At 46.4% G+C, this 25,316-nt stretch overlaps 1 protein-coding gene across 3 annotated transcripts in view; it reads right to left on the bottom strand.

Moving 5' to 3' along the window:
• The window catches only part of LOC126191491 (UDP-glycosyltransferase UGT5-like), a 152,777-nt gene extending 136,311 nt beyond the window's left edge, over window positions 1-16,466 (bottom strand). For 2 of the 3 annotated variants that reach the window (XM_049932380.1, XM_049932382.1), the window contains exons 1-2: window positions 16,398-16,466; window positions 10,163-10,476 (exon numbers count right to left, since the gene is read on the bottom strand). In XM_049932380.1, coding sequence (XP_049788337.1) covers window positions 10,163-10,426 — 264 coding nt within the window. In that variant the 5' untranslated portion in view covers window positions 10,427-10,476; window positions 16,398-16,466. Of the gene's footprint in view, window positions 1-10,162; window positions 10,477-16,394 lie in introns of all 3 variants that reach the window. The other variant, XM_049932381.1, reaches the window with a different exon arrangement.
• Window positions 16,467-25,316: the final 8,850 nt, after the last annotated feature.

Raw genomic sequence — 25,316 nt, 5'->3', positions numbered from 1 at the left:
TAAATTCTAACACTTCAGTTAATACACTTATAATTAATATATTCAATTTCGTTACTGTTACTAACCTTGTAAGGCAAGTAGTGGTGAAAAAAGAGTATATGTGGAAATTTAGTATGAAAGTGCATGAAAAGAGTTGGATCTGTGAATATAAAGTCACTGATGACAGTGCCAGTAAAGCAGAGTTATTAAATATGGTTTTCCGAAACTCCTTCACCAAAGAAGACGAAGTAAATATTCCTGAATTCCAATCAAGAACAACTGACAAGATGAGGAACATAGAAGTAGATATCCTCGGAGTAACGAAGCAGCTTAAGTTACTTAATAAAGGCAAGGCCTCCGGTCAAGATTGTATACCAGTCAGGTTTCTCTCAGAGTATGCTGATAAAATAGCTCCATATTTAGCAGTTATATACAACCACTCGTTCACAGAAAGATCCATACCTAAAGACTGGAAAATTGCTCAAGTAACACCAATACCCAAAAAGGGAAGTAGTAGTAATCCGCTGAATTACAGGCCTATATCACTAACGTCGATTTCCAGTAGGGTTTTGGAACATATACTGTATTCGAACATTATGAAGTACCTCGAAGAAAACCATTTATTGACACATAGATTTAGAATAGATATCTGTATGGTGCGAAAAGTGGCAATTACCCTGAATAAGTTAAAGTGTGAAGTTATTCACATGAGTAGGCCTACTAAAAGAAATCAGCTAAATTTCGATTACGCGATAAGTCATACAAATATGAAGGCTGTAAATTCAACGAAATACTTAGGGATTACAACTACAAATAACGTAAATTAGAACGATCACATAGATAATACCAAAGACTGCGATTCATTGGCAGAACACTTAGAAGGTACAACAGGTCTACTAAAGAGACCTTACCCCACGCTAGTCCGCCCTATTCTGGAGTATTGCTGTACGGTGTGTGATTCGCATCATATGGGACTGACGGATGACATCGAAAAAGTACAAAGAAGGGCAGCTCGTTTTGTATTATCGCGAAATAGGGAAGATAGTGTCACAGACATGATACGTGAATTATTGTGGCAATCATTAAAGCAAAGGCGTTTTTCGTTGCGACGGGATCTTCTCATGAAATTTCAGTCACCAGTTTTCTCCTCCGATTGCGAAAATATTCTGTTGGCACCCACCTACATAGGGAGAAATAATCATTACGATAAAATAAGAGAAATGAGGGCTCGCACAGAAAAATTTAAGTGCCCGTTTTTCCCGCGTGCCGTTCGAGAGTGGAACGGTAGGGAGACAGCTTGAAGGTGGCTCATTGAACCCTCTTACAGGCACTTTATTGTGAATAGCAGAGCAATCATGTAGATGTAGATGTAGATGATGTTCACAATTCACTTTTTTGCTTTTCATGTTTGTTATTCAGGAACAGCGATGAATAGGGCACAGGGAGAGTGAAAGATGTAAACACACACACACACACACACACACACACACACACATATATATATATATATATATATATATATATATATATATATATATATATATATCGTGTATCTCTGTATATCTTGAATCTCTATCCCCCCCTTCCAACTGCCAAATCAATTTCATCCAAATTTGGCACAAATACAGCAGGCCTCACAAGTATCAGAACTCTTATTTTTATAACCTCCTATCTTCAAAAGTACTGGAGAGATGGGCAAAAACATCTTTTTCCAATTCCTGACATACAGGCTGCCTTGCACAGCAGATATGATGTTGGGGAATAGTGTTGGTCTTCTCTATCAATCTGCTTCGTGAGATAGCCTATGTGTCTGGGGCACAAAACGATTCTGCAACCTGAGGTGTGAAGGCTGCCTTGCATGAAAAGCATGCTGAGCTAGAGTAGTATTGGCATGCATTATCGACCTGCTTTGTGTGGCAGCCTACATATCAGGACCAAAAATGGTTTTCAAGCCCCCTGGCAGTGGATACCCTGCATGCCAGTCGGGATTTGGAAGTAGTATCAGCCTGCTTTATCGACCTGTAGCTTTGCAGCTGCACATGTGGAGGAGTGCAGCTGGAGGAAGGTTGATATTGATAGAGTAGGGGATGGGAAAGGAGAGGGGGCTGGAGGGATGGGCAGAAAGAGGAGGGAGGAGGAGTGATGGACTGAGAGAGGGAGATGAGGAGATGAATAGGGACAGGGGAGCAGAAGGAGATGGATAAGATGAGGTGGAGAGGACAAGATGTAGGGAAAGGGGGGTAGGAAGAGACTGATAGGGCGAGGGGGCAAGAGGAAATGAACACTGAGAAGGGGAAGGAGAAGGTCACAAAGATATCTGGGGAGGAGGAGACAGACAGTGAGGGCAAGAGAAGGAGATGGGGAGAGAGAAGGAGAAGGAGTTGCCAAGAGCTGGGAAGGAAAAGATGGACGACGAGGGGGTGAGGAGAAGATGGGCAGCGGTGGGGTGGAGGTAGCGAGAGGAAAGAGCAATGTACCGGTGGGCAGAGGCAGGAGAAGGGTGTGGTCAGACACTGGGGGACGGAGAAGATGATCAGAGTGAGGTGGAACAGGAGTTGGGAAAAAGGGGTGGGGAGAAGATGGATCAAGAGAGGGAGAGGAGAGGTGTGTGCAATACATGTGTCGAACATGTACGCAGGTGAAGCCGTGGGGAAAAGGCATATTAATAAAAGACTAGCGGAAATTATAAACGTATAAAGAATATAGTTGATTTTAGTGCATTAGGGAAAGTTTTGACGTCGTGATAGGTGTGACTTAATACTGTTGCGATATTAGCTTTATCTAATGGAATGTTGTTCATATGATTATGAATTACGCTATGTTAATATGCTCTAGATCTTTCAGTCCCACTGCACCCCAATCATCATTGTTCGCAAATAACAAACACGGAAGGCACGAAAGTGGGTTATGAACGTCACACTCCCAGATTCAACTCATTCCATACACTTACGTTTTAAATTTCCTCGTATACACGCTTTTTTATCTCCACCTATTGCCTTTAGGTTTACAAGGGTAGTAATGCTAACTAACTTGAATGTATACATTTTATGTACATAAATTGAACTGCATCCTTAGTGGCCAAAGACAGTGCTTTGTGTGTGTAAGTTATGCTATGTGGGGTGCAGACAAGAATAATTTGAGATTAAGGGACTCTACATCCTAGTAAGACAATGATATCTGCAGGAACTCTCCCCAACCTCTTTTCAGCCTCACTCATGGGGCTGATGCAGTGCCGTAGATTAACTGCCGAAGCAATTGCAACGAAGTGCCAGAATCTCATGCACTGCCAAAATGTTGGTGAATCTTATGTAATAGACTCAAGTTCAGAAAAAAAAACAGAACGCTTTGAATGACTAGAGATAGGATGTTCATATTCACAGGACACGTGCATTAATATGTTCTGCAGAAATTATTAGCATTTCAGTCACCTCCGTTCAGCATGTGTCCTGATGTCTAGGAGGCGTTGGGTCCGCCATGGACCCTGATAATTTGTTCCATGCATGATGGCATCGATGCTTATAAGGCGCGAATGGCGTCCTGTGGTTTATCCATCCAAGCTGCGTTCACCTGGTTCCAAAGTTCATCTGTGGTGGTTGGTATTAGGTCATAGCACTGCACCCATCACTTCACCATGTCCCACACATTTTCGACTGGCGTCAAGTCACGTGATGTGGCGGGCAAGGATAAGAGGCTGACACCACTTGACACCAAGAAGGCATGTGCTCTTACAGCGAAATGTGGCCGTGCATTGTCTTTCTGAAAAATGGCGTCTGAGCTATGGTGCAGAAAGGGTATGGCTACGAGCCAAAGAATGTCATTCACGTAGATCACATTGGTCACACGCACCAGCTGTGATTTGTGGTTGTACGCAATAACACCCAACACCATAAGGTCGTGAGTTGGCACTGTATATCTTGTGCGAATGCAATCACCGTGATCTCGCTCCCCGTGTCTGCGACGAACCAAAATGTGGCCATCGCTTTCAAACAAACAGAACCTGTCTGAAGCCATGTCTGTCCCCAGTGATGTTGTTCCATACACCAGTGCCTGATTCGTCAAAGGTAGGTGGAGAAGTGGACGATACGAACCTAACCCAAGCCGTAATAAACGGCGACGGACTGTCACCCCTGGTAGTTTACGATGTGCTACACTGTTCCACGGTTGCGTTATAGCTGAGGAGGACGCACACATGTCCTGCAATACTGTGCCGGTCTTCCTGGGAGGGGTGGTCTGAATAGTGCGACGTGACCCATGTCATCGTGTTCTACGGCCTCCCATGAACCATTCTGCACACACCCATTGCAGTGACGAAACACTTCGCCTCCCGAGCAGCAATTTCCCGGATGGATGCATCACATCCTCTCACGCCAATAATTCACCTTCTTTCAAACTGACTCATTTGACGGTAGGGTTCACGCATACGTCTGCGAGGCATCCCGGACGTCTGCTCAAGTCACACTCATCCATTACCTTCGATTTATAGCGACAACGAGAGCCGCAGGCACATTTTACCGGTTGGTAGTGTTGCGCCGCGATATCGATGTTCATCTTGAACCCTCGAGCCGACATGGTTCAAATGCTAATCATTTCTGAAGAATATACTAATTTACATGTCCTTTGAATAGGAACGTCCGCCGGCAGGGGTGGCCGAGCGGTTCTAGGCGCTACAGTCTGGAACCGCACGACTGCTACGGTCGCAGGTTCGAATCCTTCCTCGGGCATAGATGTGTGTGATGTCCTTAGGTTAGTTAGTTTTAACTAGTTCTAAGTTCTAGGGGACTGATGACCTCAGATGTTAAGTCCCATAGTGCTCAGAGCCATTTCAACCATTTGAATAGGAACGTCCTATTTCTACCCTTTCAAGGTGTTCTGTTTTTTTAATGAACATGCCTGTATTAAGTACAGAACGCTAGAGTAAATATAAGTGTACATAAAATTTGTATGCTAACGGCAAATGTAAAAGGTGGATCCACATAGATAGAAATCGAAGCTGTGTAAGAGGTTGTTTGGGTCCAAGTTAGTCTAAAAAGGAGATTGCTTACAAAAAGTTCATGCGACCTGTCGTCGAATATTGCTCCAGTGTGAGGAAATACGAAACGGACTAACATGTTGTTGTTGTTGTTGTTGTTGTTGTTGTCTTCAGTCCTAAGACTGGTTTGATGTACTTCTCCATGCTACTCTATCCTGTGCAAGCTTCTCCATCTCCCAGTACCTACTGCAGCCTACATCCTTCTGAATCTGCTTAGTGTATTCATCTCTTGGTCTCCCTCTACGATTTATACCCTCCATGCAGCCCTCCAATACTAAATTGTTGATCCCTTGATGCCTCAGAACATGTCCTACCGGCCGATCCCTTCTTCTTGTCAAGTTGTGCCACAAACTCCTCTTCTCCCCAATTCTATTCAATACCTCCTCATTAGTTATGTGATCTACCCATCTAATCTTCAGCATTCTTCTGTAGCACCACATTTCGAAAGCTTCTATTGTCTTCTTGTCTAAACTATTTATCGTCCATGTTTCACTTCCATACATGGCTACACTCCATACAAATACTTTCAGAAACGACTTCCTGACACTTAAATCTATACTCGATGTTAACAAATTTCTCTTCTTCAGAAACGCTTTCCTTTCCATTGCCAGTCTACATTTTATATACTCTAACATGGGATACTGAAATCATACAAAGAAAGGCAACTGGAGCGATGACAGGTTTATTTGAACTATCGCGTGACATAAACACTGAAGAAACTAGAACTGCCAAAAGTCTGAAGACGAGCATCAACCATCCTTCAGAAGTTTATTTACAAAGTTTCAAGTGACAATATTAAGTGACGGATCTATGAATATATAGCAGCTTACTGTATCGCTCCAGTAAGGATTGCGAAGACAGTATTAGGAAAATATCAATACTTACTGAGGCTTTTTAGCTGTCATTATTCTCGCGATCTCTACTCAAATGGAGTCGTGGTACAATGGGAACAAATCTCCGTTACGCACTTCACAGAAGTTTGCAGAATATGGAAGTAGATGTAAATGTAAATGAAATGTATTATAGTCTTACTAGCGAGCATGCCCGATTACTCATTGGGCTAGCCAAAGAATTCGCCACCCAAAGGGACACATTGCTTTCACCAGGCGACCATGTGCAGCTAGCACGACTCGAGTTTTCCATCACGGCTCACAGAGTAACATAGTCCATGGGGCGAGGCACATTGTTTGACTAGGTGTTGCTTTCGGTTCATCGTAGGCGGCCAGAGTTACACCCAGCTCATCACATCTGTTTCTCACTCCGCTTTCTGAATGTCACGCGTCTTCATGCTTCAAACGAAATAGCAGAATGTTATGATTCCACCCAGGATGTCACAGTAGGTATGAAGTATATGATGGCATTTAAGCATCGACAAGGTGATTGTCCATGCATGTTGAATGTGCCTTCAGAATCAGCAGCCCCACCATAGCGTTTATCCTCGCGGTCGAATCAGAACATCCATCAGGGCAGATGCCGTTTGATTATGATGGCAAACTAACTGCGCAGTGTGCCTGCTGATGGTTAGCACAGCCTCCAATCTCTTCTTTGTCACCTCACTGACATCAACGAATAGCCATGTCATGATCTTGGTCCTAGAGAAGACACTTGCCATACAGACCTTTTGTCAGATTGATGAAGTGTTACACAAGGGCACTGCCTCACAACCAGCATCCAGCTCAAAGACCAGGCAACTGGTCTGGCTATTGACAAATCACATGATTAAAACGATGATGACCTTCCTCAAGAGTTACCAACTCAGCACCATCAACATCTGCAGCTTGGCGCAACTCCTGTGTGCTCATAGACACCGTTTGCAGCTGGACCAGCTATACCTGGTCAATTGAGCTCAGAGCTGGACGGCCGGGCCCTAGGACATTCTGGTGTACCTGCCTCAGTGGGTCCAGAGCCGAAACCCAGGCCCTAGTACATTCTGCTGTACCAGATCCATTACTAGACCTGCACATTTGGCTGCAGACTGGGTTGGGTAAAAGGCAACACTGGGGTGCAATTATTCGAATCCGCAGCTGGTCGGAGTTGAGTGGTCCATCACTGTAACCAGATGCGCTCAGTACCAGTCCTGTGGATACCCTGCACCAACCTAGGCGCCATCCGCCTTCACTGCGTCCTTCTCCTCCTCCTGCACAACCTTATGGTCTCTTGCTGCGTGATCGCCCTGCACAGTAGCAGCTGCCTGCCATTCTACAGTCGTGCCAAACCCTCACGGCGCTCCACGACCTCCATCTCTGGATTTACTCCCTAGGCTAGACAAACGTGTGCACGTGACCATTCATTGACATCCACGCTACCTTACGACCCGGAGATGGCAAAAGGTAGGTCACCACTACTGAACACCTCGGCAACACACTGCCTGTGCTGCCCCTCTCCCACTCCCCCATAAATAAAGCACACATCACCGAAGCTGTTCTCACCCTATGACTCTGGGACCAAAGGCTGGTCTACCATGTACATCAACACGTTTTGCAGGCAAGAAAGACACCTCTCTAGCCCTAGATGTTAGTTATAGCGAGAGGGCTGTTATATCCTAGTCTAGTAAATACTCATGCTGAACGTAGACGTTGACAATGGCCGTATGAAGCATATCACTGTGTGAGGAGGAGAGGGGGAGGGGAGGGGACTCACATATGTGGTGCCCTTAGGGAGAGACTGTCACGTGGGGGTGGCTGTGCTAAACAAAATCTTGGGTGACAAATGGCCAAAGAATATGGTGACACGAAAAGCTAAAACGAGTTTCCTATATTCTGAGAAGCTGTTCATATAGTTTGCCTACGATGACCCACTGGCAGTCAGATTTTTTGTTTTTCTTATGGACTGAACCGTTTACATTGGTGTGTGACTGGGTACCATTACTGGTTATGAGTTGGCTAGGAAAGAGTATGGTCATTTTGCCCCTCCCCGCCTTCGTTCCTCTTGACATCTGTATTATAGTTGAAAATTCGACTTAACACAGTGCAGCTGCTCTCAGGAGCGTTCCTGTTACTTGTTACTAGTATACCCAATAAGTGAACAGAGAAACGTGATAAATTTAGGACTCCAATAAGCATTGTGTAATGGGTCAATATCTTTGTTAAACTGTGACGTCTCGTTACATACAACAAACCTGACCTGAAAAACCTCATGGCAGGCATGTTTAGATATGATATTGCACCAATCTAAGTATGTCAAGTGCTAACAATAAACACTGAAGGTACAGTGGTATGAAATCCTATGCGTGGCAAGCATGAGCGAAACACAAGAGAAAATGCGTCTCATAACACTCGGCAAATCAAGAGGCTACATCTTGTGTTTGTAGGCAACAACAACGGAGCAGAAGGCAAGGAGTGGAAGGCGTCTGGAGGCGCTCGCAGACTCCAGAGGTGCGCAGATGTAGGAGGAGACGCGGACTAAGCACGATTCACTGGTTAAGAGTGTGTAAGGAAATGATGAGTGGAATGACATTCTAATATTGTGAACAAGATTATTTCTGAATAAGTGAAACGAAACCTGGTGAATTCAGGTAATAATGTATCAGAGGAATAGTTGGTATCATAACTAAAAGGAAATGAGAAACATGATAAACGAATTAAATGAAAATATTTCTTACGTCTTTTAACCAAATCCTCCGAGAAACAATTCCAGCACAGACAGGAACGACGCAACATGGCACCACGCGGAATTACAGAAAGCTAACCAAGGAACCACTAATTATTTTACAACACATTTCTCCAAATGAAGAGAACGACGTTTTATAATAATTTGGGTTCAGATAAACGGTTTGCTCGACGCATTAGCGATAATTAAGTTTAATGTGCAACTAAGTACAGTTCAGAAAAGTAGTGAGATGTCTTAGAAATAGCAGTCAGATCAGCTAAAATGAACAGTAATAAAATTTTCAGTTGCGCGCAGACGTTAGTAACTTTTGAAACAGGGACCATAAAACTAGAATTAGTGTAAACAGCAACAATGATACGAGAGTACACTGATGAGCCAGAACATCATGACTACTGCCCACCGCGACCTTGGATGCTGCGTGGTGATGTTGTGGGCACGTGACGCGGTACTAAAAGTACGTAACCTGAGTAGAGGCGCATGGGGGATCACCCTAGCTAAGATATGGGCCGCAAATGGAGAGATCCATTGAGATAAGCGACTTTCACAATGGGCAGATCATTACTAACCAGAGCCTGTGAACGAGTATCTAGAAAACGGCGAAGTGGTCGAATGCTCGTGCTACTGTCGTGAGCATCTGCGGAGAGAGGCAGAAGGACAGTGGAACTACTGCTAGGCGCTAAATGATTGGATGTTCGCGACTCTTCACAGAACGTGGGGTTTGGAGGATACCTGCTCTGTAAAGTAAGATAGATGGTGGCCTGTGGTATCCCTGCCGAAAGAGCACAATGGCGGTGCACGCACGAGTGTTTTGGAGCGCACGTTCATCATCGTACATCGCTCATCACTGAGGTCTACAGCTGAGCACCCCTACCTGTTCACACGTTGACCCAACGACACCGTCGATTATGATCACAGTAGGCGCGGGCCCATCGGGATTCGACTTCCGAGTAACGGAAACGTGTCGGCTCTTCGAGTGAATCACATTTTTGCTGCACTAGGTGGACGGTCGTCTCCACACATGCCGCCGTCGAAGTAAACGGCGGCTCTAAACGTACAGTGCACCACGCGCTCGGTCACAGGCTGGTGGGAGCAGCATTACGTTATGGGGGGCGTTCCGCTGCCCTTGCATGGGACCTGTGGTAGTGATTGAAGACGCGCTGACAGCTGTGAACCACCTGCATCCCTTCCTGCTAGATGCCTTCACAGACGGCGATATCACCTGTCTCCGAGTCAGAACCGTGCTACACTGGTCTGATGTCTCGCCAACCAAATTCGCCTGATATGAATGCTACAGAAGCCATCAGGGTCGCTATCGGGCGCCATCACCGCGTGCGCACAGCAACGGCCCGTTATTCACGCGAATTACGTGATCTGTGCCTAGACATCTACTGACACATATCTCCACAAGTGTACCAACGAACTGTCGGAGACTCGGTACGCAGAGTGTGTGGTGTGTTTCATTCCCAAGCCGGACAAACGAGCTATTAGGCAGGTGATCATAATGTTCTGGCTCATCAGTGTAGCTTGGAGGTGCTTTATCCTTACGTTGTCAGCGTAGGTGAGCATACTGCCGGCAATGTTGATGTCGGTGTAGTTGGGGAGGGGGTCCTTGAGCGGGAAGTGGCTGAGCACGGTGACGTTGTGGCCGCGCGCCGCCAGCTCGCGGAACAGCCGGCCGAACATGGTGAAGTGGCTGGGCGCCACGAACCAGAAGACGCCCAGAATGTTGGCGCCCGAGGCGCCGCCCGCCAGCATCGCGAGCGACGCGGCTGCCAGGCACGTCCACGTCGACGTACGCAGAGGGCGCATCACGGCAGCGAGCAACGGAGGCGTCTGCACCGGACTGATCGAGACCTTCTCTGAAAACAGAATCGAAAGACAGCGGTGAGCACAAACCGGGCGTTTACGAAGGGGACATCAAAACGCTTCAGGCTGTAAATTGCAGAATGCGTATATCAGTTAAAGACAATCGCCGTGAACACTGAGGCAATGATCCACCCGACGCACAAGGTTGAAGATACCCATTTGGTAAAACACTGTATCGTGCTGCGTGGGAAACTCCATAACTACCTGCTGCTAACCCCCGACCGGACCCATCTACCCTTCAACGTCTTTTTCAAAGGACTGAAGGTGTGATAATCGTATGTGGAGAGATCAGGACTATTCCAGTCCCTTGGCGTAACTTCTGTGTTGCGACATCTACGGTATGGGCCACTAGTGCCTCCTGTCGCAGATATCCCAGACTCTTCACCTTAATTCCTCCCGTGCTGCGCAGTACCGTTCCTCATTGACGGACGCATCGAGTTCCTTCAAATGAATTAGCAGTGGGCTCCAATAACCAAAGACCAGGGTGAGCATCACCTTTCCAGCAGATGGCTGGCTCTCGAACGTCTTGGGACGAGTGGAGGACGGATGACAAGACCGCACCGCAGTTAAACAAAAATATCATCAGTGCGATTTAAATGCGGAATGTTTGGTGCGACGACGTCACACTACACCACCTCACCCACGGGAGATCTACAACGTAATTACTCACAGGTACCCTTTTCCTGTGCTCCGTAGTTTTGGTGTAACTTTTAATCAACTTTTACGCCCGTTCCGCTGGACGACAGCACACAGCACGAACTAAATCGGGGTTTCGCTCGATACCCTGCCGACACACAACATTTGGTACCGATCTGAGTGCCTGACAGCTGGTGCTTTGGGTGTCAGCGCGAAGTTTGTCTGAGGAAGAGTACTGAGAGTGTGAACACGCGTCCTCAAATGGACTCTAAGCACGAACTTTGCGACTGACGCCGAGAGACTGGGCCGGCTACCACACCTGCGCAACCGTTCGCTAGTGGGTATGAAATCACTACGTACTGCGCCATCATACGGACTTGGAACAATGGATCAAAGTTGTCGCAGATAAATAAATGCCACCCAGGTGCGAATGGTGGTCTGTACATTCACCAAAATGCAAACCATCTCTCTCACGGCGATTGCTTTTTCCGAAACATCACTTTTTGAGGGAAGATAATGGAGTTTCGCCTCACTCCAGACCAAAGCGTGGCTGCCCTCACTCTGCAAGATAAAGGCCTGTCGAGCATGGGGAGCGATCGCGTGAGTCTCGTGGAATCTGCATCAATGGGAACTCAAACTGGGATGAAGTTGTGCACTCATTACTTCGAAGAACTGTCGAACACTGACGTTTGTCTTAGCCTGTCGAAGTATTTGACTGACCCCTCTGGGTGCCAAGCCTCTGATTGGGCGTTGTTGGAATAGTCTACCAACAACAGAGGCCTGAACATTTCACGAAGCTGCCAGCGGCCTTACACTGCGTCGCGCTCAGCGAATGACCTGCAGATGTTCGACCGAGCTGGACTCCGCATGCGACTTCCATGACTGTCGCAACGCCAATAGCACCCCAATGCTCAAGCGATTAACGGCACACTATTTACACTATTTACATCACACACCTGAAATACGAGGGTTGTTATTTAAGTAAAGGCCGTTCGCGCGTATAGTCCCGTAGTTCGCGCGGACGCCACAACAAGCCACCGCGCCACTTGCCGGCATCCTCCCCTTGTGGGCCTTCAGCCGTTTGTATTGCATCTTGTTTACGTTCCTCTATCCATTTTTGCCTTGAGGCTTTCAGCCTAGCTGTGATATATATATATATATATATATATATATATATATATAATTTGCAATAACTGCATTTGCTTTTAAGATTTCTTGTTTGGAGGCCTTCAGCCGTGAAAGAATTGGAGTTTGAAACTCGTAGTTGTAAAGGTTCGGCTATGTGCCGCTTTGCTTGTAAATATGTTATTAAAGTACAATAAATTTCATTTTTAAGTTGAACCTGACCGACACCTTATTCGGCCCTTTGCACAATCCTAATCACCTGTTCTGCCCAGAGGATTTAGCGGTCGTCTCAGGTACCAAAGTATACATGTATTCCTGCAGTTCATTAATTGAATCGGAGATTTTTGAAATTGTTCTGTTAGCTTTGCCTTTTTCATCCAGGACCTCAACTGCGAATATTATCGAATCTGCGGGAGAATGAATAAATGAGAAAAATATGTTCAATGCATGACGCTATTCTGACCCCCAGCAAGGTTTCTGGTGCCACTAAAAAGACGTGATGATTGTATCATTTTTGTCCAATGATTCTTTTTCTTTCTCTGGCGCCACCATTATGTGAAGTTTCCGAAATGACATACCCGCCATTTAACTGTGTATAATGTGATTATTTCAGTATCTAGATTTCGACCATCCGCCATTTTACGGTGTTCTTAAACTAAAACTAAACTCCGCCCGAAGAGGTCTCATAAGACCCTAACGGTACCGACCGACCGCCGTGTGGTCCTCAGCGCATAGGCGTGACTGGATACGATTGTGGAGGGGCACGTAGTCAACACACCGCTCTGCCCGCCATATATCAGTTTACGACACCGGAGCCGCTAGTTCTCAGTCAAGTGGCTCCTCAATTTGTCGCACAGGGGCTGAGTGCACCCCGCTTGCCAACAGCGCTCGGCAGATCGGACGGCCACCCATCCAAGTGCTAGCCCAGCCCGTCCGCGCTTAACTTGGGTGATCTGACAGGAACCGGTGGTATCGCTGCGGCAAGGCCGCTTCCAATTGTTACAACGTAAAAAAAAAACCGTCCGACTTGTGTGAAATACATCGTCGAAGAATGTTGTGAAGCTGTTATGTAAATTACACGATCGAAACGTAAGTGTAAGCTTCATTTGTCTGTTTATAATCATCAGTTAATGTGGGCAATAATTTTTAACGTTTAACTACAGCTAAATGAAGTTTACATTTGTGTTTTCGACATCTGATTTAAATCAGAGCTTCACTACATTTTTTTCACATAGTAACACTTGATTGTTGCCAGCATCATATTTAAAGTACCAGGGCAACAATTACAAGGTACAGGGACACAGTACTAGAAGTGGCTAAAGAATGTCTTGGAACAGTAGTGTGTAAAAGAAGGATGAAGCAAACAGCTTGGTGGAATGATACAGTCAAGGCAGCCTGTAAAAGGAAAAAGAAGGCGTATCAAAAATGGCTACATACTAGAACCCTGGTAGACAGGGAAAGTTATGTTGAAGAAAGAAATAAAGCCAAACAGATAATTGCAGCATCCAAGAAGAAATCTTGGGAAGACTTTGGAAACAGGTTGGAAACTATGGGTCAAGCCGCTGGAAAACCATTCTGGAGTGTAATTAGCAGACTTCGAAAGGGAGGTAAGAAGGAAATGACAAGTATTTTGGACAGGTCAGGAAAACTGCTGGTGAATCCTGTGGGTGCCTTGGACAGATGGAGGGAATATTTTGAAGAGTTGCTCAATGTAGGTGAAAATGCGATCAGTAACGTTTCAGATTTGGAGGTAGAATGGGATAGGAATGATGATGGAAATAGGATCACATTTGAGGAAGTGGAGAAAATGGTCAATAGATTGCAGTGCAATAAAGCGGCTGGGGTGGATGAAATTAAGTCGGAACTCATCAAATACAGTGGAATGTCAAGTCTTAAATGGCTACACAGGATAATTGAAATGGCCTGGGAGTCGGGACAGGTTCCATCAGACTGGACAAAAGCGGTAATCACACCAATCTTTAAATATGGAAACAGAAAAGATTGTAACAACTACAGAGGTATCTCTTTAATCAGCGTTGTGGGTAAAATCTTCTCAGGTATTGTTGAAAGAAAAGTGCGAGTATTAGTTGAGGACCAATTGGATGAAAATCAGTGTGGGTTTAGGCCTCTTAGAGGTTGTCAGGACCAGATCTTTAGCTTGCGGCAAATAATGGAGAAGTGTTATGAGTGGAACAGGGAATTGTATCCATGCTTTATAGATCTAGAAAAGGCATATGACCGGGTTCCTAGGAGGAAGTTATTGTCTGTTCTACGAGATTATGGAATAGGAGGCAAACTTTTGCTAGCAATTAAAGTTCTTTACATGGATAGTCAGGCAGCAGTTAGAGTTGACGGTAAGTTGAGTTCATGGTTCAGAGTAGTTTCAGGGGTAAGACAAGGCTGCAACCTGTCTCCACTGTTGTTTATATTATTTATGGATCATATATTGAAAACAACAGACTGGCTGGGTGAGATTAAGATATGTGAACAGAAAATAAGCAGTGTTGCATATGCGGATGATTAGTTGTGATGGCAGATTCGATTGAAAGTTTGCAAAGTAATATTTCAGAGCTAGATCAGAAATGTAAGGACTATGGTATGAAGATTAGCATCTCCAAAACGAAAGTAATGTCAGTGGGAAAGAAATATAAACGGATTGAGTGCCAAATAGGAGGAACAAAGTTAGAACAGGTGGACAGTTTCAAGTACTTAGGATGCATATTCTCACAGGATGGCAACATAGTGAAAGAGCTGGAAGCGAGGTGTAGCAAAGCTAATGCAGTGAGCGCTCAGCTACGATCTACTCTCTTCTGCAAGAAGGAAGTCAGTACGAAGACTAAGTTATCTGTGCACCGTTCAATCTTTCGACCAACTTTGTTGTATGGGAGCGAAAGCTGGGTGGATTCGGGTTACCTTATCAACAAGGTTGAGGTTACGGATATGAAAGTAGCTAGGATGATTGCAGGTACTAGTAGATGGGAACAATGGCAGGAGGGTGTCCACAATGAGGAAATCAAAGAAAAACTGGGAATGAACTCTATAGATGTAGCAGTCAGGGCAAACAGGCTTAGATGGTGGGGTCATGTTACACGCATGGGAGAAGCAAGGTTACCCAAGAGACTCATGGGTTCAGCAGTAGAGGGTAGGAGGAGTCGGGGCAGACCGAGGAGAAGGTACCTGGATTCGGTTAAGAATGATTTTGAAGTAATAGGTTTAACATCAGAAGAGGCACCAATGTTAGCACTGAACAGGGGATCATGGAGGAATTGTATAAGGGGGGCTATGCTCCAGACTGAACGCTGAAAGGCATAATCAGTCTTAAATGATGATGATGATGATGACGATGATGAGTAACACTTGAAAATGCCCCAAGGCCGAAATGTAGGTAGTGAAATAAACACATTATATACAGTCAACTGGCGTAAATATCTTTTCGAAAACCATTTACGATCGACGGGCGCGTGAGTTTTGAGTCATCCGGTTTCTACACGCGAGTTAGAATACTATCTTCACAAATCCGTCAGCTCATCAGATAGCAATTGCCCGGTCAGCGTAAACGAGTCTCAGGAGGAGGAGCTGCTTGGCGTTTCCGTGTGAACACAGCTTGCAGTGGTGAAGGCGCCAAATTCGCATTCTGGAGGGGCGACCACCCGTGTTTACGTTTTCCTTTGTTTCCAAAACCAATTAAGGGGAATGTTGAGTCCAGTGATGCTTGCTTTGGAACTCGCTGGGGCGATTTCAGTCTCCAGGCGTTTCTTACCCGGGCATGTGTTACGTCCCCCATAGTGTCACGCCGAGAAGTAAAAACACCGGTCTAGTCCTCTTCGTATCAACAGTGGCAGCAAAGTAGCATTTTATGTCTAACGGATGACGATGTGAAGAAGATGACGGTGCAGGAGTCGCGGAAAAGGCACTCCGAAAGTGTTTGGCATCACTGTCATAACCTCTCAACCAGTGTGTTGTCGAAAACTACGCGAAAAGCAGGCAGAGTAACAAGAATTGCTAATGATTACTCGGGTGTGAGTTTACTGGTAGTGCAGATGCGGAAACGAGTGACACGACACGCTGGCAGTGACGTCACCGCTGGCAGCTGCACGCGAGGTCGAGACAAATGAAGACAAGTAGCGCGCGCGCGCTCGCCGGCGCTCACCACCAGCAGCAGCAGCAGCAGCAGCAGCAGCACTCGCCTCGCCGCGGGCGCGCAGCCAAAACGTAGCAGCCAGCCGGCGCCGCACTGACCCGCCACCGTCCAGCGTCTTCGTATAAAAAAAAGGCGGCTGCGTCGCACAGGGCACGTGGGCCACGTGGGCCCTGAGTGCGCAGGCGCGCCGTTACGCAACACGCTCTGTGGGCGGGGCCGGGGAACCGCTTCATCACGGCGGCGGGCAGATGAGCTGCCGTCGGCGCCTCTCGAACTGCGTCACTTTCAGCGCTTGGCAGCGCGGTGACGGAGCCAAATGCGATACGCCCACTTACCTCCTGGACCACCTCGCGCGTAGTTCCAGACGGGGGAAACTGTCCTCCGAGGAGCACACGGGGTCCCGGGAAGGTCGAGGTTCAAATCCCTGTGCAGTCTCGCCAAGACGAATTCCTCGATTGTTTTTTCCCCACCTATCCCAGTTCGAGCCTCGGCCCCGTGTTTAACCAGCATATCAACGACGGTACGTTAAAGTGTAATGTAATGTTGTATTGTATTGTATTGTATGGAACTGGGGACCTAGAAACGACGGAGAGGCTTCGTCCCCACCGTAGCCCTCAGTGGTTCACAACCCCACAACAGGCAACAGAAGTCCACTCACCTCACCTGCTGTGGGCCCCCTCCTGAACGTCTCACACCAGACGAGAGTAACACCAAATGTTTGCGTGGTAGAGTAATTACGGTGTACGCGAACGTGGAGACAGTGTTTGCGCAGCAATCGCCGACATAGTGTAACTGGGACGGAATGTGGGGAACCAGCCCGCATTCGCCGAGGCACATGGAAAACCGCCTAAAAAACAATCCAGAGACTGGCCACCAGACCGGACCTCGAGACTAATTCGCCGAGCGGATTCGTGCCGGAGACCGGCACGCCTTCCCTCCTTGAAAGCACTGTGGTAGACCGCACGTCTAACGAGGCAGTCGGTGTAATGTTACTCGCGTGCAAAACTGTACAGCTGAGTAAGTCGGCGTTATGCGAAGTACACGAAAAGGAACGTGACAGCGAGGACACTTGGATTCCAGTACTAAAAAACGATCAAGCAAACTACCGAGAACAAGCATTTGCGAAATTACGAACGAGAAAAGGAATCGTCAGCTGTGAGAAAACTTCACATCCTCACCTTCCATATGTTGACTGTCACCGTCGCCATCATTACTTCGTTTTCCAACCTATCGTTTTCCTCATTTTATTTGTATTTCTTTACTTTTACTCGGAATCGTTCATCACTTGAGACTTCTCAGAAGTCTCAACTCCGCACTCTAGGTATAAATTTCTTGTTTACCACTTGTCATTAACTTTTATAAACTAGTCTTCCTACAGCAACAGTCTTTCAAAACTTTAATGACGTATGTTACTATTTCTTGCTTTCTTCGTGTATGCTGATTAATTTTTAAAAAATAATGCGTAAAACCGTCAAAGAAAGCTGCAAATGGAATAAGACCTATGAATAGGGAAAGTGACAATGAACATCATCGAAAGAAGACAGAATACTAAAATAAATAGTGTGTAACAAATCGTCCACAATTTAACAAGGTAACACACTTATTATGTATGACCTTAGGAGCCGAACGTCGTGAAAGAAAACAGCGCTCAAATAGGAGAGCAGTGGGTTACAGAGCGGTTCTGGAGAGGACGGGGAAGGTCAATAAACAAATATACATTTCAATTTCCACTGTCTATACTTTTACGAATAAATTCATAAAACTTTGTCAGCATGACCAGGAAGGATTCAGCATAGACACTCAAAGCAGTGGAAGTTCATATTCTTCCATGAATTTAGCACAGCATGCAAACCGTACTTACAGGTGTATGAAACTTTAGAATTTTCCAAATCTATTAAAAACTGTGGTAAAAATTGAGATAATTAACTATAAAATTTTAGTTTTTTCTAAACACAATTTTAAAATGTAACAGCTCATTCATTTTTTCATAAAATAAATAAACTCTGGATTTTGATACACCTGTAAGTATGTGTTGTATGTCGTGCAAATTTCATCGAAGAATCTCTCTTACTCTGAAGAAAAGCGGCAAATGGAGCATATAGTAAGTAAAAATTATGAGATTTCACATGTAAGAAAATTTCTTTTTATGGTTTTGAACTTCCATTGCTATGAGTGTGGATCCTGGATCCTTCCTGGTCATGCTCGCAAAGTTTTATTAATTTATTCGTTAAAGCATAGACAGTGGAAATTAAAATGTCCTGTGCCGCCTCTCCTGCTCTAAGTCGGCCCATTTGACGTCCTACCCCCCCAGTCCCCCCCCCCCCCCAAGTAAGGAAACTGTACAATTTTCATTTATTTGAACTGATAACCGCGGTAGGCTTAACAGGTATCAACAGATGTACAACAAGAAAATTTAAAAAAAGATATTTAACAATCTGTGAAACATGAACGTACGCTATCGATACCAATCGCTTAACAGCGTGCTTAACAGCATACCGGTCAACTTTTGTAACGCAATGTAGCTGAGATTCTGCGTGCCACGTATACGACAAAGTCCGTGGTAGGTTTCAGCAGGTGTCTAAGCACGGGTCAAGCAGTCCCAACAAATCACGGGCCGGGCGTTTGCGCGCTTGGAGCCGGAGCGGGATAACGACGAAGATGTGCTACATCGTGTTAAGATGAGGCGAATTTGGTGACCGAGAAACGAACACGATTTCATTGCCACGCTCCTCAAACCTGTGAGGGCTATTCTGGCGTCACAGCCAATTGCCCTGCTGCAAGATGCCATTGCCCACGGGAAGGACATCTGCCACGGAGGGGTGCAGGTTGTCCGCAGTGATGTCCACGCAGTGCACAGCTGTCACGGTGCTTTCGATTAGTGCAACAGGTGCCTGGACAGCGCAGGCGGCTGACTGCCGCCACAGGATGACGACACTGCCCCCACCGCCTCGCGTCTGCGGCGCCGTGATTGTTTCGAGCAGCCGCTCTTCTGAATGATGGCGGATCAGGCCACGACGGTCGTCCCAGTGTAACGGGAAGCGTGGTTCATCCGACCAGCCGACACGTTTCCACTGATCCACCGCCCACATTCAATATGACCAGATGCCCATTGCAATCGTAACTCACGATGTTGTTGGCTTAACTTGAGGACAACTAGGAGTCGTCTGCTGTGGAGACCTGTGTTTAACACTGTCAACTGAACGGTGCGCGCTGAAACACCAGCCTCCACCAGCAACGTACCCTTTGTCAGATCTGCCACAGGTCGCGGAATGCCCTGCCCCCCCCCCCCCCCCCCCCCGAGCAGGCGAACCTCCGACCTCCGAGGTGTGGACTTCCATTAACTTGTCGCCTACTTGTGCTTTCACCGTCTTTCAACCAGTTTCCATAGACGATCGCCGTAGCAGGTCGCGAACAGCCGACCAGTTTCGCCATATCGGAGACGCTCGTTCCCAGCCGCCGGGGCATCAGATTTTACACTCTGTCAGTGTCGCTAATATCAGCGGAGTTCCCTATATGCCACTAGTATTGTCTCTGCTTTCGCCTCTGTCCCGCTTGTACACTTTCCTTACGGTGTGATGAGCTCGTGTCTCACACACATACACACACACACACACACAAAAGAAAAACCGCGGTTTGCAGTGTCCGTGATGTTTCTGCTCCACAATGAATGCAAATCTTATTTTGGTATTCTTACAACGTAACGTTTCCCGGCAGTGCCTGCTTACAATCTACTGTATATTAACGATCTAGTGCATGATCCCGAGACCTCTGTGAGTTCACTCATGGCCGTCGCTGTTGTCTACAGGGAGGTCGCAAGTCTAGAAGACCGCTGGCAACGTGGTAAGCCCTGCCGAGGATCGATGATCGGGGCAGGCTCTCGAAGTTGACCCCGAGCGTAAACAAATGTAGCACATTGCATGTAAATAGGAGAAGAGATTACGAAACGTCCGTGGTGTGAGTGGATTTCGTAATGTGCGATAGCACTCATTGTTTCAATCTGTGAGGCAGTATTCTAGGTGACAGTCACCCCTCAGCAACTACATGTAACTGTGGTCTGGTGATAACTAATAAACATTTTGGCCCTAATGGTGGAGATGAAGTGGACGTAATGTAATAGATTCTCTACTACTTCAACTATCTTCGAGATAAATTATTTTAGAAAAGGTTATAGGCTCCAGTTCATATTGAAACGAAAGGTACTGGGTGTGACTACACAAATTTTCTATCACTAGGACACAAGAGTGAAATATGATAAGCGAACATAATAACACAGAATTAGAAAGAATTTAAAAGTTGTTACAGCGCAGTTGACAGTCAGGAATGGGTGGAGTCCTACACTGGGGTTCCCATTTGGAATGTGGGTGACGCAATCTGGCTGTAGCTCACTGGACCGACAGTCACGGTGAACAGCAAACTACACACTAATGCCCCACGTGGATGTCAAGCTATGACTGCTGCAGTTCGCCGGCTCGTGTATCGTACGCGGCGAGCAGTTCACCTCCGATATTAATATCGAGCCGGAGGAACGCAGTGCTTAGGGGCACCGTGAGGAATCTCCGGTTCGGTGGGCAACGCGCCACGGTGGTGACTCAACAGGCGTACCGCGTGTCTGCTGCTCGTTGCCGCAGCCTGACCTGCGTCCCCAGACCGCATAAGAAATTAGTACGCTTCTCAAACCGAGGATCTCAGTCAGAAAATTCGCTCACGTTTGCCTCGCAGCAACAAACCGAGAAGCGATCTGAGTTGCCTTGCACCTAACGCCGAGTGTTTGGTGGGCCTTGCGGCTACTACACAGAGCTTACGTTTCCAGACAGTCTGATTACGACTCCTCTTCGGCAGACCAATCGCCATACTCGTCTTCCCCTCACGGCATTCAGAAAGACCGAAACCACACGTTCTCCCTGAGCTGTGTGTGGTTACCTTTGGGAGGTTTAGTTGACTGACCGTCATTCGTCACCTACGTCGCAACAATTTTGATAATAATTTTTTTGTTTTCTCAGGATGTAATTGTGTGTCGATTTTCTTTCAGGTGACCTCGGTAGTGATATGGGGTCTCGCCTGGTGATGGGGTCGGCCGTTTGAGAAAGGACAACTCATCTGCGTGTCGCATACTTGCGGCGAATCGGAGGACGGAGACGTGGGGGAACTCTGTTCACGTTACCGTGGGGCAACGACGCTTCCGGCACGGATTATTTGGGAACATATCGGTCAGGTGGGTGTGGCCCTGGAGTGCCACGCCGCTCCTCTTTACGAATCTGAGACAAACTTCCCAGAAGGCAGCCGCCCGCCGCGAGCACAGCGAGCTGGTGCAGGGTGCAGGGTGCACACCGGTTTAACCGAACCGGGGATTCAGTGTTGGTAGTGTCAGATTTATGATCAAAGGCGAATGGTAGCGGATACAGGTAAAACTGAGTGCTTTAGAACGGGCGGCGGTGCAGCGGTACAGGCGAGAGTAATGAAGACAATGTCTTGCTATTAGAGAAATCGAGAGATTCTTCTAGCACAACGAGACAGAGCTTACACCGTGAGTCATTTCATTTTGCTAAATTGCCAAATCCATTCTTATGTCCGCTGAAAGGAATGGAGTATCTTGCTACTAGCACTGTGCAACAACTAATATGTGCATTTCCCCCATTCTTTTTTGCTATGCGTTTTTAATGTACAATTTTAAAATTAATGATTTGCAAGAGCACTTTGGTATTCTGTGGTAATCTCTTGTCAAATAAAGTATTATTAAGTCTTCACTTGACACACGCCACATAGAGGGCCTTCCAAGACCCTGTCACACCGAGGTCTGCTGTATAGGTGAATGTAGACAGCGGGTTCAGTTATTGTGATCGTTTCTCAGTTTTGGCTACTGATGATAACCTGATACCAGTGCCTATGAGTTTGATTTGTACAGCACAGGTATGTTCTTTCCAACAGTTGGTTTATACTCAGGTGTATTTGTGGTTTTTGTTTTTTATTCACTGATCGCTATGTGAAATTTTTAACTTCCAGCACTGAAGATGATCACTATGTGATTGAAAATCGATTTTTCTATCAATAAACCATCAATATTACGGACAACGCTGACCTTTCCTTTAATGTAACTAATAAAGCTTTTATGATTGTCTGTAAATTTAGAGAGGAAGGTTAACGTGTTCAGGGTTTCATGGAGTGTAATTTTTCAGATGGTATATCCATTATATCGGCGTTCATTGGCTGATGTGGTGAGTGCTGTTCTGGTGGGCCATGGGAATCTCGGGCAGTTGCGCTCTACGATTTTGAGAGGAGGTTGTTGGCCAGGGTTAAGAGCGACTTGTTTAACCAATACCTTTTCCGTGTTCAACGCATGGGAGAGCCATTCATCGAATATACACTATGTCCAGAGATTAAGTAACTGTTTTGTAGAAATACATACTTTATGAGCAGTTTGTATATGGTGGATCATTGCTGCTACACTGAACATATTTTGTGTGTTCATTGTTGCCTGATAAATTGCAATAATCTCATGCTAATAATTAAACGCGTGTTTCATTGTTTACAGGGTGAATGTGCATGATGTTTATTGTAGAAGAGAAAGTGGTCATTGTGATGTGGACGCTACAGAGGTCGTCATACGATGACATTGGGATGAGATTTCACCGCGAATTCCGTCACGAAGGTCTCAGCGATCCGCACTCAGCCTCCAGTCAATGGATTGAAGGCGTCGGGACATCCACTGAAAGGAGTCCAAAATCGTTGCGGCGTCTGTCAGTGGAATTGAACATTCCGCGTTCCACGGTACGCAAGGTGTTGCAGTTTACCGCAAAGGAGAAGCCATACCATCTCCAGTTTCTCCACCATCTGCGTGAAGAAGATTTTGCACAACGTGTAGCCATGTGCATCGACATGGTCTTTGCACATGGAAAGCGTAACATCCTGAGTCACATCTTATTCACCGATGAAGCGACCTTCCACGTTTGTGGAAAGGTTAACAGGTACAGCTGCGTTATCTGGGCTAACACACCACCAGTGGAATATACTGAAATCATGTGAGACTCTCCCGACGTTAATGTTTGGAAGGGCATCACGTACGAGAAGGTTTCTGGACCGTTTTTCTTTGCTGAAAAAACGATAAACGGAGCACTGTACCTAATCATGCTCAGAGATTTTCTGTTGCCACAGCCTATTCAGTATCCGAATACTGTTTACTTTCAGCAAGATGAGGCACCATGTCATTATGACTTAGATGTTCGTACATTCTCGGTTTCACAGTCCCCTCGGACATGAGTTGCACTGCACGCACAGGCGTTTCGCCGTCGGGAACGCATTCCCCCCATCTTACGCCGATGGACTGATTTGCGTGGGGATTCGTCGCAGGGCGTGAGCTCGCCTGGCCCACTGCGGGAGCTCAGGAACCGCATTACACGGGCAGCTGCTGCCGTAATACCAGTTATGCTTCAGAATGTGTTTCGCGGCACTGCAGAGAAATGAACATATTGAAAGTAATCACTCATAATCCGATACCACAGTAAGCATTGCAAGTACCACCACTATATCTACTCAATAAACAATTAATTTGTGGGCACCCTGTGTACGGGAGATTCGAACGGCAGCACTTGCTTTTTACGTCCAGCCGTCAGAGGTGGAAGCCACTCGCTCCCGTATTTTATCCGAGAGAGGCCTGCCACTTACAGCGACTTGGCGCGTTTGGTGGGTATGAGACGTCGGTACAAAGAGGGACTTGCCCAGTTCAGCCTCAATAACGCTGGTAGTAAGGGCGCCCCCGGTAACGCCAGGCGCTTTAAGGGATGTCGCCCCCGCTGTGGAGAGCCCGGCCACCTCGTCCGCAATTGTCATTCCGAGCAGGGAAAGGCAGTCGAACAGCTGACGGTGGGAGGGACGCAAGCAGTTTCAGTCTTGCGTTTTGCCGAATGCTTGCAGTAGGGTCAGAGCGGAGACTGACAATTCGCTATCCTTTGTGTGAGCAAATCTTAATCACGAGCCAGTCTGTGCATTATTCGACACAGGGAGCGGTATTCCTTTATTGAATTGTGAATGGTACCTCAGGTACCGAACTATTTGTAAATTCTCTGAATTAAAACTCGTCATGCGAACTTGTATCGTGGGTTACGGCCAACCTGCACTTTGATTCGCTTGTTCCGCAATTCCTATTGAATAGGTGACGTTTCCTCGCCATAGGAGCTATTGGTGGCGAAAGGTTTGGCACTAATTTCTTGTTATGATTTGATTTTGTTAATAGGAATAGGTTAGTTTTGGATTATTCACTGGGGCTTTCCAATTTGAATTCTGTCCATCTGTAAGGTTTCACCGGCCGGTGTGGCCGTGCGGTTAAAGGCGCTTCAGTCTGGAACCGCGTAACCGCTACGGTCGCAGGTTCGAATCCTGCCTCGGGCATGGATGTGTGTGATGTCCTTTGGTTAATTAGGTTTACTTAGTTCTAAGTTCTAGGCGACTGATGACCTCAGAAGTTAAGTCGCATAGTGCTCAGAGCCATTTGAACCATTTGTAAGGTTTCGTTTATGTTGGCATGACAAATTCTCGGACGTTTGTTAGGTAGCCATCGATTACGGTGAGTCTGATGTGACTCCCCTGTCCTGGAATAGAAGTTTTGAGAGGTAGAATAGGAGTCACAAACAAAACTGAACATCGTACCTGTCTGTCGGATGATGTGCCGGTTAGGCAGTCCCCTTGTAGGCTGTCGCCTCCTAAAATGAAGACGTTTTCGATAGTGGAAAATCTCCTAATGCTGTTCCGATTTCCGTGATGGCAAAGAGGAATGGTGAAGGAGGATGCAGACCAGTAGTTGATTATCGGACTTTGAGTCTGGTTCTGCAGTCTGTTCCTCTTCCAGATTTACATCATTCCTTCACTGGGTTCACCGGGCCTCAATATTTCACGGTGCTCGATATTAACCAAGCGTATTATCAAATTCCACCGGAGGAG

Source organism: Schistocerca cancellata, chromosome 6 (genome assembly GCF_023864275.1).
Source record: "Schistocerca cancellata isolate TAMUIC-IGC-003103 chromosome 6, iqSchCanc2.1, whole genome shotgun sequence".
Lineage (NCBI taxonomy): Eukaryota > Metazoa > Arthropoda > Insecta > Orthoptera > Acrididae > Schistocerca > Schistocerca cancellata.
This window is presented reverse-complemented; position numbering and strand designations above follow the sequence as displayed.